The 15,171-nt window shown below is 44.1% G+C and overlaps 1 protein-coding gene across 2 annotated transcripts; it reads right to left on the bottom strand.

Moving 5' to 3' along the window:
- Positions 1-6,703: 6,703 nt before the first annotated feature.
- LOC147300621 (kelch-like protein 10) lies at positions 6,704-14,162 on the bottom strand. Of its 2 annotated transcripts, none has more exons than XM_086285070.1 (5): positions 13,891-14,162; positions 12,554-12,803; positions 11,296-11,910; positions 10,427-10,576; positions 6,704-9,036 (listed from the first exon to the last, which is right to left on the bottom strand). In XM_086285070.1, the coding sequence occupies exons 1-5, from the start codon at positions 14,040-14,042 to the stop codon at positions 8,674-8,676; spliced, it is 1,530 nt and encodes a 509-aa protein (XP_086141196.1). In that variant the 5' UTR covers positions 14,043-14,162; the 3' UTR covers positions 6,704-8,673. The 2 variants fall into 2 exon arrangements, with proteins under 2 accessions (XP_086141196.1, XP_086141195.1); XM_086285069.1 differs by having other exon boundaries at positions 12,323-12,803; positions 13,891-14,158.
- Between the last annotated feature and the right edge of the window lie 1,009 nt (positions 14,163-15,171).

Here is a 15,171-nt window from a genome sequence, read left to right on the forward strand (position 1 = left end):
CGATGCATTCAAAGAACCCTGTACTTCTGATTGCTGTAAATCTTACCAGGGTTACATTCTCCCCCTCTAGACTGCATGAGTCCCAGCATGCATACCTGCCCCTACCGGTACAGACACATGTGAAATAGCAGCCCCTAAAGCCTGAAAGAATGAACTAATGGCCAAGGTTAAAGGCTCCCCCAGCTCATCGTAGGTGAGTTTCCGAGGCGGACGTCTCTCCCTAGTAGAACGCCGGACACTTGCGTTCTCGGACTCTTGACTCTCAGATACTACATTGTCAGTGTCTGCAACTACAGGGTCTGTGGTGATGAGATCTGTGTTCTCTTCATCAGGTGAGATTTGTGTCACATCAGGTTCAGGAATATCAATGACAATATGGTCCGGAGTCCTACAGTGTGAAGTAGGATGTGTAACTGAACCACTATTCTCAGAGCTAACATAAGGAGTTCCTGGTTGAAGCTCGTGAGTAGGTCTTTCAGGTAAGTGTGCGGAACTTTGGGGCACAAAAGAAGGGGTGTCTGGGTTTAATACCCTGGAAACTGGCTGAGGCTCATTGAAGCCTCCTTCCCTCTGCAGGAAAGGACCCTTCGTGATGATTTCTGGCATCCATGTATTAGGATACAGTTCATCTTCATCACTGTACGACTCGTCCTCCTGACAATCAGTGTCCCCTTGCACGCCTTTTGTTGTTTTGCCCCTCAGTCTCATTTTCCTCGATGCGTCAGTGGAAGAACTTTGCTCTCTGATCTCAGTTACAGGTAGGAACCCGCACGGCAAAAGAAGGTCTCTATGCAACGTACGGTGTGGCCCCTCCCCTGTCTCAGGTTTGACTACATAAACAGGACTGTCGCTAATCCGTCTGACAACAACATGGATTTTCTGTTCCCACCGATCTGCCAGTTTGTGTTTCCCCCTGATATTCACGTTTCTCACTAAGACCCTATCCCCTTCTAAGAGTTCAGCTGCCCTGACCTCCCTGTCAAACCTAGCCTTGTTCTTCTCTCCCATCTTCTTGGCATTTTTAGCAGCTAATGAGTAGCTCTCCTGTAGGCGTTGACGAAGGCCCTTGACATACTCTGAGTGGGTCTTGTGACTTGCCATATCAGGTTGGATTCCCAGGACAAGATCAATTGGCAGTCTGGGCTGCCTACCAAACATTAGTTCGTAAGGCGAATAGCCTGTTGTACTGTTTCTCGTGCAATTGTATGCGTGGACCAGAGGTTTGACAAAATCTCTCCAATGATATTTGTCTCTTTCTTCCAGGGTCCCTAGCATACCAAGGAGGGTCCGGTTAAATCGTTCCACTGGGTTTCCCCGGGGATGGTACGGGGTGGTACGAACTTTGTCTGCTCCAATCAGTGTGCAGAGTTCTCTGATCGTCTTAGACTCAAAGTCCCTGCCCTGGTCGCTGAGCAGACGACTGGGGAACCCGTAGTGAACAATAAAGTTCTCCCATAAAGCCTTCGCAACAGTTCTGGCTTTCTGATCCCTAGTCGGCACCGCCACAGCAAATTTTGTAAAGTGGTCGGTGATGACTAAAATGTTTCTCGTGTCTCTATCATCCGGCTCAAGGGATAGATAATCCATACAAAGAAGTTCAAGTGGATAAGTAACAGAAATGTTTTCCAAAGGCGCGGCCCTCTGAGGCACAGCCTTCCGCCTGAAACAGCGTTCGCACTTTTTGCACTTCTCCTCGATGTCTCTGGCCATTCTCGGCCAGTAGAACCTGGCACGAGCAAGCTGAAGTGCACGCTCAGAACCGAGATGGCCAACATCATCATGCACTCCTTGCAGTGCCCTCTCTCTGAACTGTTCGGGTAAGACCAACTGATACACCAGTTCGCCTCGCTCAGACCACTTCCTGTACAGGACACCATCCCTGAGTTCAAGTTTTTTCCACTCCCTAAAAAGAAGTTTGACATCGGGATGTTCAAGGTTTGTCTCTCTGAAACTGGGTTTTACAGCTCTCCTCACAAAGGTGATGACACGTGAGAGAGACGGATCATTATTTTGAGCATTACACCAGTCAGAGTTAGCCATGGATGGTAAAGTGCCCTCATCGAAAACATCAGGCACTACAGAAGGGTCGACAACAAGAGACTCCGCAATGACAGGCTGCTCTGAATGAGGGTGACGTTCATCTTTAACCATCACAAGATGACGTTGACATAATGCAGAGAACACCTCATGATCCATGTCATCTCCTGCTTCCATGAACCGTTTTTTCATGTCCTCTATTCTCTCTCTTTCTTTAGTGAAAGCTTCATCCTCAAGAGGCGGACCTTGAGGCCGCCGGGATAACCCATCTGCATCGCGGTTGGCCTGCCCTGCTCTGTACTTGATGGTAAACTGGTAAGTAGAAAGAGCGGCTAACCAGCGATGACCAGCAGCATCTAACTTCGCAGATGTCAAGACGTATGTGAGGGGGTTGTTGTCGGTAAGCACAGTGAAACTTGACCCATAAAGGAAATCACTGAACTTTTCACAAACGGCCCACTTTAAGGCCAAGAATTCGAGTTTGTGCGTAGGGTAGTTTCTCTCGCTCTTGGAAAGACCTCGACTGGCATACGCGACAACTCTGAGCTTCCCCTCCTGCTCTTGATAGAGCGCTGCCCCCAATCCATCGCGACAAGCGTCAGTATGTACAACATATGGTAGTTGTGGATTCGCAAAAGCAAGGATGGGCGCAGACGTCAGTTTCTTGATCAGGGTTCTGAATGCACTCTCACACTCCGAAGTCCACTCCTCACCGAGCGGTGCATTAGGGCTCACAAGAGTCGTGAAGCGTTCCCTCTTGTACACTTTGCCCCTTTTCTTTGGTGGATAGTAGCCTGCTGTCAGGCTATTAAGAGGTTTGGCTATCTGGGAATATCCTTCGACAAACCGCCGATAATACCCAGCGAAGCCTAAGAAACATTTAAGCTCTTTCCTATTTGAAGGACGAGGCCAGTCTCTCAAGGCGGATATCTTGTCAGGGTCAGTATGAACTCCTCGTGCATCCACGACATGACCAAGATACTTTACTGACGTCTTAAAGAAGTGACATTTCTCCGGAGAAAGCTTTAGACCGAAATCTTTAAGACGGTTCAGCACCTTCATGAGTCGTGCTTCATGTTCTTCCAATGTGTCTGAAAAGACAATCAAGTCGTCCAGAAACACCAATACCTCATTGAGATGCAAGTCACCGACACACCTTTCCATAAGGCGCTGAAAAGTGCTTGGTGCGTTCGTGACACCCTGAGGCATGCGATTGAATTCAAAGAAGCCGAGGGGACACGTGAAAGCGGTTTTAGGCTTGTCTTCTTCGGCCATCTCAACCTGGTAATAACCAGATTTAAGGTCCATGACGGAGAACCATTTAGCACCGCTAAGGGCAGCAAAGGTCTCCTCAATGTTCGGAAGAGCGTATGCATCTCTGATGGTTCGAGCATTTAGCTTCCTGTAGTCGATGCATAACCTGATAGAACCATTCTTTTTCCGGACCAAGACCACTGGGGATGCAAAAGGGCTCTGTGACTCTTTAATGATTCCTGCATCAAGCAGTTCTTTAAGATGCTCCTTGACTGCCTCCCTGTCACTGGGATGAATAGGCCTTGGCCTCTCCTTAAAAGGAGTCTCGTCATGTAGCCTGATGTGATGTTTCACTGCAGTGGTGTGACCATATGACAGGTCATCCACAGCAAAGACTTCTGGAATAGATCTAAGCTTGGTGATGATACGATCTTTCCATTGTTCAGATATTGGTGAATCATCAAGATTGAACTCGAGGTTGTCACTGTCAGGCTTATTGTGATGAGAGTCACCTTTCACTGGTCCAAGTGATGTGACCTGCTGAGCTGCACATATTTGAGCAATGATGCATTTTGGCTGCAGCGTAACATCATGGTCACTAAGATTGCGCAGGACGACCGGGACCTTGCAGCTAGACTTAAATGGAATGTCCATCAGAGCAGCTTCAAGGAACACGCCACCTGGCAACCTGTGATGTTCATTGGGTTCAAGCACAAATGTGGTCTGACTGTTCCTTTTCAACCTGACATCACCTGTGATGCAGCACTTTTGTTTTGCAGGGATGGTGATGGGGTTTCCACCATGTAACCTGACAGGATGAGCATGGTTGTTGAGGTCATGGATCTGGGCAATATGCTGGAAGATCACTGCAAAATCTCTAGAGAAGAGTTTGCAAACAACCTCTGGACCATCCTGTTCAAGTACTTGTTCATAAAGTCGTAATAACACATTGGTACCAATCAACAGGGGGGTCCTGCTGTTGAACTGACACTCTGGCACCACAAGTGCTAACACGACTAGCTCCTCTTTCCTGCCAGAAACAGACAGCGGGAAAGTGACACGCGCTTCTATGTAACCAAGATAGGGGACCTGCTGTCCACCTGCTCCTTCGATTTCAAGAAGGGCATGAATTGGATGTATAGGTAAGTGAGACAGATGGTTCCTATGGAAACACTCGGACACTGTTGTAACTTGTGAGCCGGTGTCCATTATGGACTCACACTGCACACCCTCAAGAAAGACAGAAGCCGCACAACGAGGACCTACAAGCCCTGCAGGTATAGATCGCTCTGTGCAACGGTAGGTTTCAGTCATTGTGTGGGTTATGACTTTCTTCTGTGTTCCAGCACCATCAACTGATCTGTTGGGACAGGGGTTATCATCAACTGCAGCTCCTGGACGTCCCACTACAGGAGCTGCTACTAGTTTAAAGTGAATGGGGAAGCAGCCTGCTGAGCTAAAAACTTATCCTGCCTCTCCCGGAGTTCTGCATTTTTCTTGCGAACCAGTGCTGGGTTGGGTTCATTCGAGCAATGAGCAGCAATGTGGTTGTCTTCCCCACACTTAAAACAAAACCACGGCCTCGGCATTCCAGGCACCTTAAGGCCCCTCTTCATGTTACTACTACTGATTGCAAAGCAGTCGGTCTTTTCAGTACTCTCTCTCTGATTTTGTGCTAGTTTTTCAACTTGCTTTGTCAGTTCAGCTATCTTGTTCTCAATATCAGAGGTTTCATCTCGCTTTGCTTTTACCACTAGGGGAGGATTACTATCATGAGTGAGGCTCGGTGGCTTTTTGTTTAGCTTTTCCAACTGTTTAGTTAGCTCGTTTACTTTCTTTTCAAGCTTTGATGTCTCATTCGGCTTTGAGTTAGTCAGTGGGACAGGCTCACAGTCATAAGAGGGCATATCAAAAACATGGTGGGCATACATGTTAGCTTTCGAAGCACCTAAATGCTTTTTCATCCTATCTAGCTTTGTGGAACGGCGGTCTTCCTCAGTTCTCAGCATGAGGAGGAATTCAGGAAATGTTGGTGGATTTCCCTTTTTGCACTCTAACTGTAAGCCGATGATGATGCTCTGATCCCAACAGCCCCTACAAAACTGTCTGAGCAAATGATCATTGGAATTTCCAGCTGAGGCTCCCCCTCTAGAAATTGCTCTTGTGAGGAGGCTATGGAGCCTGTTCAAGTATGCTGATGGCTTCTCTCCACTATCTTGGTTAGAGCCGAGAAATGCCGCAAACAACTCCTCTCCATCCTCCACAACACCAAAAGCAGAGTCAAGTTGAGTGATGTAGACACTTGGTGGTGAAGAGATGCCAAGAGGCTTCACAACATCAGCTGCTGGACTCAGCAAGCTCTCAAGAATCCTTCTCACCTTGTGAGCATCATTCAAGGAAGGATCGTTAAGGAGAAGATCAACTTGGGTGTGCCATGTTTCGTAGTCCACCTCACCATTTGGCCTTGGCATCCGCCCAGAGAAGGTGCGCAACCTTATTTGTGGGGATGGTGAAGTGGTGGACTCACTTCGGATGACATGCTCCACAATCACTCTCTGGATCTGGGGGGGGGTTAAAAACATCCTCACTGATGTGGACTGGGCTCGTTGGTAAACTAGCAGATGCACTATAAACATGTGTGGGCTCTGCAGGCTCATTTTGATCATTATTAGGTGTGTTAGCATTTTGAGCTGCATAGGGCTGTGTAGCATTACTGCGTACGTCATGTGATGTGCCCTGGTTCCCATGCAGTTCCTCCTGAAGCACATTCAAGAAACCTTTCCTGCCACTGCCTGCGACAGACTTTAGTTCGTCCAGGTATCTGCAAGCTATCTCCCTCCCCACCACTTCCTGACAAACATCTCTAATGGTCCTCGCAAACCACATCACAGCTGGGTCCTTTGGACTTGGTACGGTACCCAAAGTAATGGGGTCGATTCTAGAGATAGACCTGTCAGATGCATACTGGACCAGGGCTCTACCCTCTGGTTGTCCTGATTCGTCAGGGATCCTCACTAATTTGGAAATATCTCCATTAACTTTGAACACAGCAGTTATTTCCTCATCTGTGTATTCTGGTCCTATACCTGTTACATACAGGGAGTTTTGACCATTAACCTCAAAACGATTGCAAATATCCATACCTGACTCAGTGGAACAAATCTCAAAAATCTCAAACGTGCGTAGTGTGGGGTGGAAGATCAGAAAGCTACTATTAACCAATCTCCTGGCTGGCTCGCCACTTTTTATGTAACCTGGACGTGTGTCCCTCTATCTATAAAGAGATGATCTATACTGCTCGCCCAAGTGCAATGTCTACAATATCCGAATCTAGGTTTGGGAAGGAGATTGGCGGTAGCAACTCTGTAAGAGCAATGAGACTTCCAACCCACATAACACGCACGACCACAGGTTTATGAAACAAAGTTTGCTTTATATATTTCCTTTTGGATCAGTTCCCTTTGCTCATCCTCAATGTAGGGATACCTTCAAATGCAGTAACCATCTCAAATGCATCACAAAAATAATTGAAACAATCAAAATAGATGTAAGACAAGAAACACAATATTTCAACACCCCAAAGAAAAGGAAAAAGAAAAGAAAATAGCACGTGAGTGTCCAGTTCCTTATGGTGTCAGTTTATTCAGTTACCCACTGTCCTGGGTTAAGAACTGAAAACGACCTGAATCTCAGGCGGAGAAAAAGTAGCAAAGAAAATGATAAGGTATCTCTCAGGTGGGCTTCCTTTTGTTTTTTTCCCTACCGCCCTCCTGGTACGGCAGGCATCAACGTGTCGGCGTCCTGACACAGAGAAGGCCTCCACAGCAGCAACAGTGTCTTAGACCCACGATACCAGCTCCTCACTTGGCACCCATGGAACTGTACCTCAAAAAAAAAACCAGTCAGAATAGTTCAAAAAGTTCAAAGAAATACTCCGGCTCCTTTCAGGTAGGTACCCATCTGTGGTTCACCGCTAACGACAGCTCTCTCACAAATGTTAATTAAACCTCTTTCCTCTCTTTCAACTGGAAAAAACCGTGCTCCGCGGCAGCATGGAGTTTTTCCTTGCCGTCCTTTTTCCTCTACACCACACCTTCACGCGCACGGAGCTGCAGATGGTGCCTTCAGGGCAAGCCCGGAAATTAAACTATCAGACAAGGACTACGATGCATTCAAAGAACCCTGTACTTCTGATTGCTGTAAATCTTACCAGGGTTACATTAGCTTTAGTTATGTGTTTGAAACAAAAGTGCATCATCCTTACAAAAGTATGTCTGTGTTATGTGTTAAAGGACCAAGAAGACCCTAATACCTATCTGATGAAACGTCCTCTCTCCTGCCCAGTCCTGATTGTGAGTCCATCCAACTGCATCCTAGCGGTAGGAGATGTGCCAATAACCACATTTCCAAAAGACTTGGTTACCGAGGGTGCTTTATACCTTATGGCCTACTATTACACCCTTCACCTTACATACCCAAAGTGTGTAGCCACTCTGCTTTCCGTCATACAGACGGAGGTTCTCTTGGACAAAATCCATGAGAGAGATCTCACATCATCTTACAAGAAGAGCATGGCTGAGTGGACTGCTTTTATTGGCCAGTAAAGCCAATATGGTCAGATGGACTATAGGAAAGGACTTCCTCTCTCCTTCCACGGCTACTACAGTCCATGTTGGTTGTGATTGATTTTTGTTTGTAATTTGGCCAGGTTAGCCCAGTGTTATAATTAAGGGTGCACGATAATATTGGCTAACATGCCGACATTTTGTGTTTGGTTTGTGCAGTGCAGAGACAGCCTCGCTTTTAGTTAATTTTAAGATTTTTTTTTTTCTTTAATCTTGAGTTTAGACAGAAGACTATTCAGAAAATAGGCTCTACTGTGAAAGAGTAAATTGACTAAGCTGAGACTGACTAGTTTGGTATAAAAGTAAGAATTGCTTTATTGGGTATTGGCTAGTACAACTGTAAAATATTGGATACATCCTTACTCAAACCTATAGACTGTTACCAGACAGAACCGCAGCTGAAATAACAAGGGAGAGTGAAAACTTCCCTTTATTCTTATGGTGTTTACCTAGCAAGAGTTGAAAAGTCCGACATGCGGCTTATTGTGATCTGGTCACCCTGTGTGCATGTCTGGTATGGCTGCTCAGCAGCCATACATTACAGGGAATGAAAAAATCTTTTCAATTTGTTATTGTTGCAATTGCATTCTCTTAATAAAACCCAGTATCTACAGTGCAGGCTCTCCTACTGAAAGTTTTTGAGATACATACATAAAATGTCCAGTTCACCAGCAGTTTAATGCTCTAAAGATTTATTTCAGTCCTTCATGTTCGAGACTCAGATGTTGACACATGGCAGTACTGCACTTTAAAGATTTTACGTGGACTCTGGTGACTCCATTGCTAATTTCAGAACATCCTCAAGTGGCAGGAAGTCACGAGGAAAGGTGTACTCAGTCAGGTTGGAAAGTCCGGACATCACACAGCAGCTCAAGTCTGTGCGGAAAATATCCATGTCGCACGCCTCATACCACTCATTGGTTAAAGCGGTGTAGTACTCGACGTCCGAAGTGGTGGTGAAGCCATTGAAACCCCCGACGACAAAGAGGCGATCATCAATTACCTCAATGCCAAAGTTGCTGCGGGGGGTCAGCATAGAGAACACGAGGTTCCACGTGTTGGTATGCGGGTTGTAAGCCTCAGCGGTGCGCAGATAGTTGTTTCCATCGAAGCCACCAACCTAAAAGTAAATACGTGGCTCAAATGATTGAATGTAAGTGTAACCAGCTTCACCGTACCCCTGTAAGAAAATGCACCTGCTATATGTCTTTAGCTGCTTTTGCACAGATACTCCAGAAAGTGACGGAAGAATTAAGTTGCAATATTGTCCAAAGTTGCCCTTAATATGTAGCAGATACAAGGAAATTGTTTACCTTAGGTGTGATCTGACTACTGGAAATACTCTGATTGGTTTAGGGTTTTACCTGGATAAAGCGAACAGCTACCTGACATATTCTCATGCTGTTATATGGAGTTTACACATAAAAGTTGTTTAAAAAAGGCCCATTAACGTCCCAGTATTTGCATTTTCACAGGCCCGCATTTGTTGGGAATGTCTAGAAAAGATCAGGGTGCAGTGGTGTGTGAAAATGACTTCTGAATTAAAAGGAGAAAGTAAAATAAAGTAGAAGCCAGCTGTTGTGGAAGTCTGTATGAGACCTTTTTTCACTCAAGCCTCAACTACAGCTATTAAAGTGCTGTTGTCTATTACACCACGCTATTATCAACAAAGATGAATAGCCCTCGACAAAAAGTATTTGTGTTTTCAGTATAAATGTCTTCACAGCTCTTTTGCCTTTAGTCCAAAAAGGAACACTGAGTTCCAGTCCTTTCTTCCTATAACAGATTAAAGTAGCCCTGACAGGCTATAAGTGCCTATAAGCCTGATCAAAGACCCTGAGGTCAGCACCAGGGTAAGGTCACTGCATTCTGCTGATGATAACTTTTCCTTTTTTTGAATAGAGACTTAGTCTGAATAGAAAATAAATACTAAACGGTAGCTAGCTAAATAAAGAAGTGTGTCTCAGAAGGTGAGACTAAAATCTTTGCTTTTTACCAAAGGGTGCAGCTGCAAAACAACTAAATAAGTGGTTTTAAGGCAAATAGCAAGATAAATTTACAGCTAAAAGGCCTACCGTCCCCAGAGGATGAGTTCTAATCACTTGGCTTATTCCCTCATTTTTCTAAAGGTATTGCAGGATAAGTTTGAAATTGTCTCTAACATATGTCCTCTATGGAACGATGAGGATGACAATGTTGGTTTTGAATAAGTATTTCTGTTGTACTGAGTGAAATGTGAAATCATCAAAGACACAACATTTTGGGAATGAGGCACATGAAAAAAAAAAGAGAGGCAGAAACATCACTAATCAGTTAAATTAATACATAGAATGAGTAAGAATGCCTTCTCTGAACCTGTGGTCAGGATAGGAATCTGATCATTGATAAATACAAAACAAAGTTAGCCAAATTCTGTGTCAGCCAAATCTGTGTTAAGCCTTGCTGATCAAAGCACATTACAGATTTGATTTGTATGTTACGTGAGTGTCAGCACTACTTTGTGGTCTTACTGCAAAGACATGATCCGCATATGCAATGACACCTATCCCGCTGCGGCGGCTGTTCATGGGACTGATCATCGTCCACTGGTTGCTCTCTGGGTTGTAATATTCAGCTGTCTGCAGACACTCGTTGCCATTGAGTCCACCACAAATGTAAATCTGAAAACAAAAAAGGGACATTAAAAATTTTTACATTTCTTAGATTTCAGTTGGAAACAATGTTACCTGTAAGTGAAATGTTTCCACATCATTTGTGAAGTAAGACCGATACTCAGTACCCAAGTGTCCAACTGAAAAATATGACAATTAACAAATGTGTGTGTTTTACAATTTTTTTAATATCTGTTATATTTTAGTTGACAAGTCAACTCAAATAAAGTACTGTACATAAATGCAAAGATGCACTTGTGATCAGTTAGAAACAAAATAGATATATATTAGTATATTTTTCAACTTTTTAAACTATACTTTTAAATTTGAAAACATGAACATAGAAACCAGTTTGTGACCTATCTTGCACCTCGCTTCACTGTAAAAATGTGTATTCCCTGACTGGTTGGCAAGTGGTTGCTGGAGGTTGATGGCTGTCACTACTGTGAAATTGTAACCAGGAAGGTTTTGCACCACAAGCCTCCTTGTGTTTCCTTTGGTTGTAAGCAGACTGTTGAGGTTTGCATGGAGTACTCTGACTTACTGCAAATACTCAAACTATTTGCTGTAGAAATCTGTAGAGTCTTTCATACAACCACTGCCTAACCAGCTGAGGAGTACACATTTTCCCCTAGCAACTGGTTGTTACCAAAGGTTGCTGACAGGTCTCTAGGCCTGTGTGCCTTAGACCCTACTCTATTTCTCTGCTACTGTTTTACTTCACCCACCCGGTTGTTAAGTGTTGTGCAGCTGGCGTGGCTCCTCTGTTCGTGCATCGGTGCAATAAGACTCCACTGGTTGATTTCAGGTTGATAGCGCTCTGCACTGCTGAGTCGTACATGCCCGTCGTGGCCTCCCAGGGCATAGATGAACCCGTTCAACACAGTCACGCTCACATAGCAGCGGCGGGAGTGCATGGGCGCCACCTCATTCCAGGCGTGAGTGGTCAGGTCAAACCTACGGACGCTGTTGAAATGCTCCACCCCGTCGAAGCCACCAACGGAGTAGACGTACCCGTTGAGGAAGGCGGCTCCATGATAAGCACGAGGACACTCGAGGTTGTTCGTTACGTTGACCCAGCGGTTAGCCCGGCAATCGTAGGCCTCGATGCCGTTAGTTGGCTCACCACCACTCCACCCCCCAATGGCCAGCAGGATGGAATGAGGCAGGCGGGGACGAGCAAGAGGGTGATACAAGGCAGACATGAAGGGTCTGCTTCCTAGATCATGTATGTCTAAGATGGCATTACTTATCATGGACAGGCACTCAGAATTGGCCTCCACCAGCTCACTAGACAGCACATTGTCCTTTAGGTAGTCTGACGTCATCAATCCCAGTCGGACCTATAGAGAGATGACAGAAGAGAATGTGACTATGAATTTCAACTACATCAGTTTTAGTAAACTCAAGCTTCTTTAGGATAATGCTCCTAATGTTGTTTAATTTTCTTATTGCTAGCAAGAGAGCGACCAAAGTCAGACACCATTAGCCTTTTCGTCAACAGGGACAGTTTTTAGTCATAGCCCTAGCAACTATACTTAATAAATATAATTTATTCTATAGTATGTGTGTAGAGATCTGATACGGTTTTAATGCTCTTGAAGAGAATTTCTTAAATGTGGTTTGGCTACACCTGAAAAGAGCAAAATCTCAAGATATTAAAGCATCCTTATACCCAGATGGATCGACTCAATCTATGACTTAAATGCTGAAGATTTAAGTCCAAACTAAATGTAGTAATGAAAGTTTATAGACCTTGGACAACAGAGCGGTGAGGTGTTGTTTCCGTTGTACAGGTACATGGCTAATCCACTTTGTAAGCGCTTCATACAAAGTGGTCTCCCACACATTGAGGTCCTCTCTATCAAGGATGTCAGCAAGTTCCTCCACAGTTAGGTGCAGGAACTCCTCCTCAAGAACAACCTGCTCAAAGTTACTGATGATGTAGTGGTAGGCCTTGGTGCGTAGTTCGGGTGATAAGCATACTTTTGTGAACTGCCAAATGCCAACGCAGTTCTCTGGGCACAGTTGCTCCCCGAGGAAGTCAGAGCAGAGTTTCACAATGTCCATTGCATTGAATTGATCAGCTGCCATGAGAAGTTCCACTACATTTTCCCCCGTTATGGAAACTGAGCCGGTGTATGCAAAGTTAATGATGAGTGCCATCATCTCAGAAGACAAGCCAGGTATGTTGAAGACCTGTTTGTCTGGGTCGCTGCAGTGGGTGAAAAGAGCCCTGAGGGTAGAGATGGAGACAGAGTAGAGAATATTAAAAGGTGTGGAGGCAACAAGATAATAAACTATGTCATGCACAAGTACTCCAAGTAACTCCAAAACAGAGTTTGTACATGTTTAGTGCACTTGATTGTTGGGTTTTCAATGTCTTTATTACATTGGCAGCATGTTTATGAAGCTATTGCCAAACACAATGCAGTCCCACACCATGACAGAGCCTCCACCGTGCTTTAAAGTTAACTCTAAACACTCACTGTTGTACCTCTATGACAAATATTGAAATCAACTCCATAGGGCCAGTTTACCCTGATATTTAGTCTAGTTATTGCGTAATTTGGCATACCTCAGTCTGTTTCCTTTCCTTATGGAAGTTCCAGTGCATGTTGCTTAATTACAGTCTCTGTTTCCCTTCCACAACCATTTCTTTTCTTTTTTTTTCTTAACATTTATTTATTGGTTTTAACAGGTTTTACATGAACCATGAAACCATTTCTGATGAGGATGAGGAAACCATTCCTCTGAAAATGATCGGGTACAAGCACTGGACTAAAAAGGGTGAAAAATGTCCAAACCAAACCTTTATAAGTCTTCAAAAAAACACAGAACTATTGCTCAAGTGGACTTTTAAAAAATCATCTGTTTCAAAGCAAAATATAAAAAAATGAGAGGCAACTCAAAACTTTTGCTCAGCGTATAACTGTATAACACAGTTCAACCTTTTTAGTATCAGGAAGTCTGGTGTGTCTTACTGTCTCAATAACAGTGGGGAAGATATTAATGTAACTTAATAAAACACTTCAATTAGACTTCACACAATCACCAAGTGATTCACAGTGCTTTTTAAATGGCACATTTACTGAAGTGGAATCTGGAGCTCTGTGAAGGTAATGATGAAATCTGCAAATGTTTGCATTATGTTTTGGGTGTATCTGTCAGTTGACCGTGACAAAGTCTTTCTATCAGAAAAGTTTTATGATTCAACCTGTTCCTTTTGGTTGGCACTGTTTCACCAACTAAGACCATGAATTACATTTTTCACAGGTATAAATCAGTCAACTGTCCTTCACATTATCAGGTAAGCAACTCACCTGAAGTACGGCGTACAGTTACATAGGATGATCCTGTGGACCGGAAATTCAACATCCTCCACTTTGATGATTGCATCACAAAATTGTCCCTCCAAACAGAGTTCATTATTTACTGAGCTCGACTTGTATGGCAGCTGGCCTTCTTCACTCATCTTGAGTTTTGTGACTGCTTTTCTTAGTTTTTTTGTCTGCAGTTTGTCTTGAAGTGTTCAAAATCAAACCTAACTGTGGAATTTGGGGAATGGAGCCCATGACATCATCATGACTTGGCAACTGTTGCCATGAATTGTTTTGAAATGTATATTTACATTGCATAAAAAAAAAGCTTTGTTTTGATTTGATTTGGATTTAAGAAATTGCATATGAGCCTCACAGATAGCATACAGCATTTTGTATGTTTGCCTCACAGAGGTCACCTAGTAAAATAAGCACTTCAAAACACTCTTACGAATGGACTACAATATCATATTTAGCTCATATTTAACCTTAATAGGCCATTTTGTTTAATAAAATCACTTTGTAATATCCAAACACAGATATTACAAAGTGTGATTCATGGCTAAGCTGTTTTCTTGGGTTGTATTAGACTTTTATCTAGTTGGAAAAATGGGCTCCTGCACTTTACTGATGTACAATAGTAGTAAGAAAGAAAGAAACAAAACACATATATACACTGTATGTATAGTACAAGACTGTTATAATGACGGTGCTTGACAGTATTACCTCAGACAGGTGCAAGCAGTCACCTGTCTGAGCACAGACTGCAGATCTGTTGTTGAGCAATTTCTTTCCATTCATAGATAAATGCAGCATCCAGCTGCAATGGGTTCTGGTTGCCTCTAATGAACATGCCAGCCCAAAATTACCCAGGCATATTCAGTGGGAGAGACATCAACACTAAATGCTGGCCAAGGAAGTGTCTGGATATGCTAGTGATCTTTGGCAATGTGGAGGCGACACGCAAACTGCCACAGGCCAGGTTGTTGTACAGGTTAGAGAACTTCATCTCGATAGCTCTGTCAAGTCACTTCCACCAAGAACAGTCAGATGGTCATGCAAGGGATCACGCGGGATCATGCGTCATGCATGCTCAGCCTGGCATCAGGATGCTTCAGTCAGTTGCAGCAGGGTGGCAGTGATGACAGTATAAGGCATAGGTGTCAAACTCTGGCCCGCGGGCCAAATTTGGCCCGCAGCCTAATTACATTTGGCCCGCAAAGCCATACCAAATTATTATTAGAGCTGGCCTACTGGTATTATACAACTAATATACATATTGTT

The sequence above is a fragment of the Aulonocara sp. 'chitande type north' Nkhata Bay genome, unplaced genomic scaffold (assembly GCF_057382095.1).
Source record: "Aulonocara sp. 'chitande type north' Nkhata Bay isolate Kocher_YH1m ecotype deep benthic unplaced genomic scaffold, A_spYH_male_GT1.1 unmapped_scaffold_23, whole genome shotgun sequence".
Lineage (NCBI taxonomy): Eukaryota > Metazoa > Chordata > Actinopteri > Cichliformes > Cichlidae > Aulonocara > Aulonocara sp. 'chitande type north' Nkhata Bay.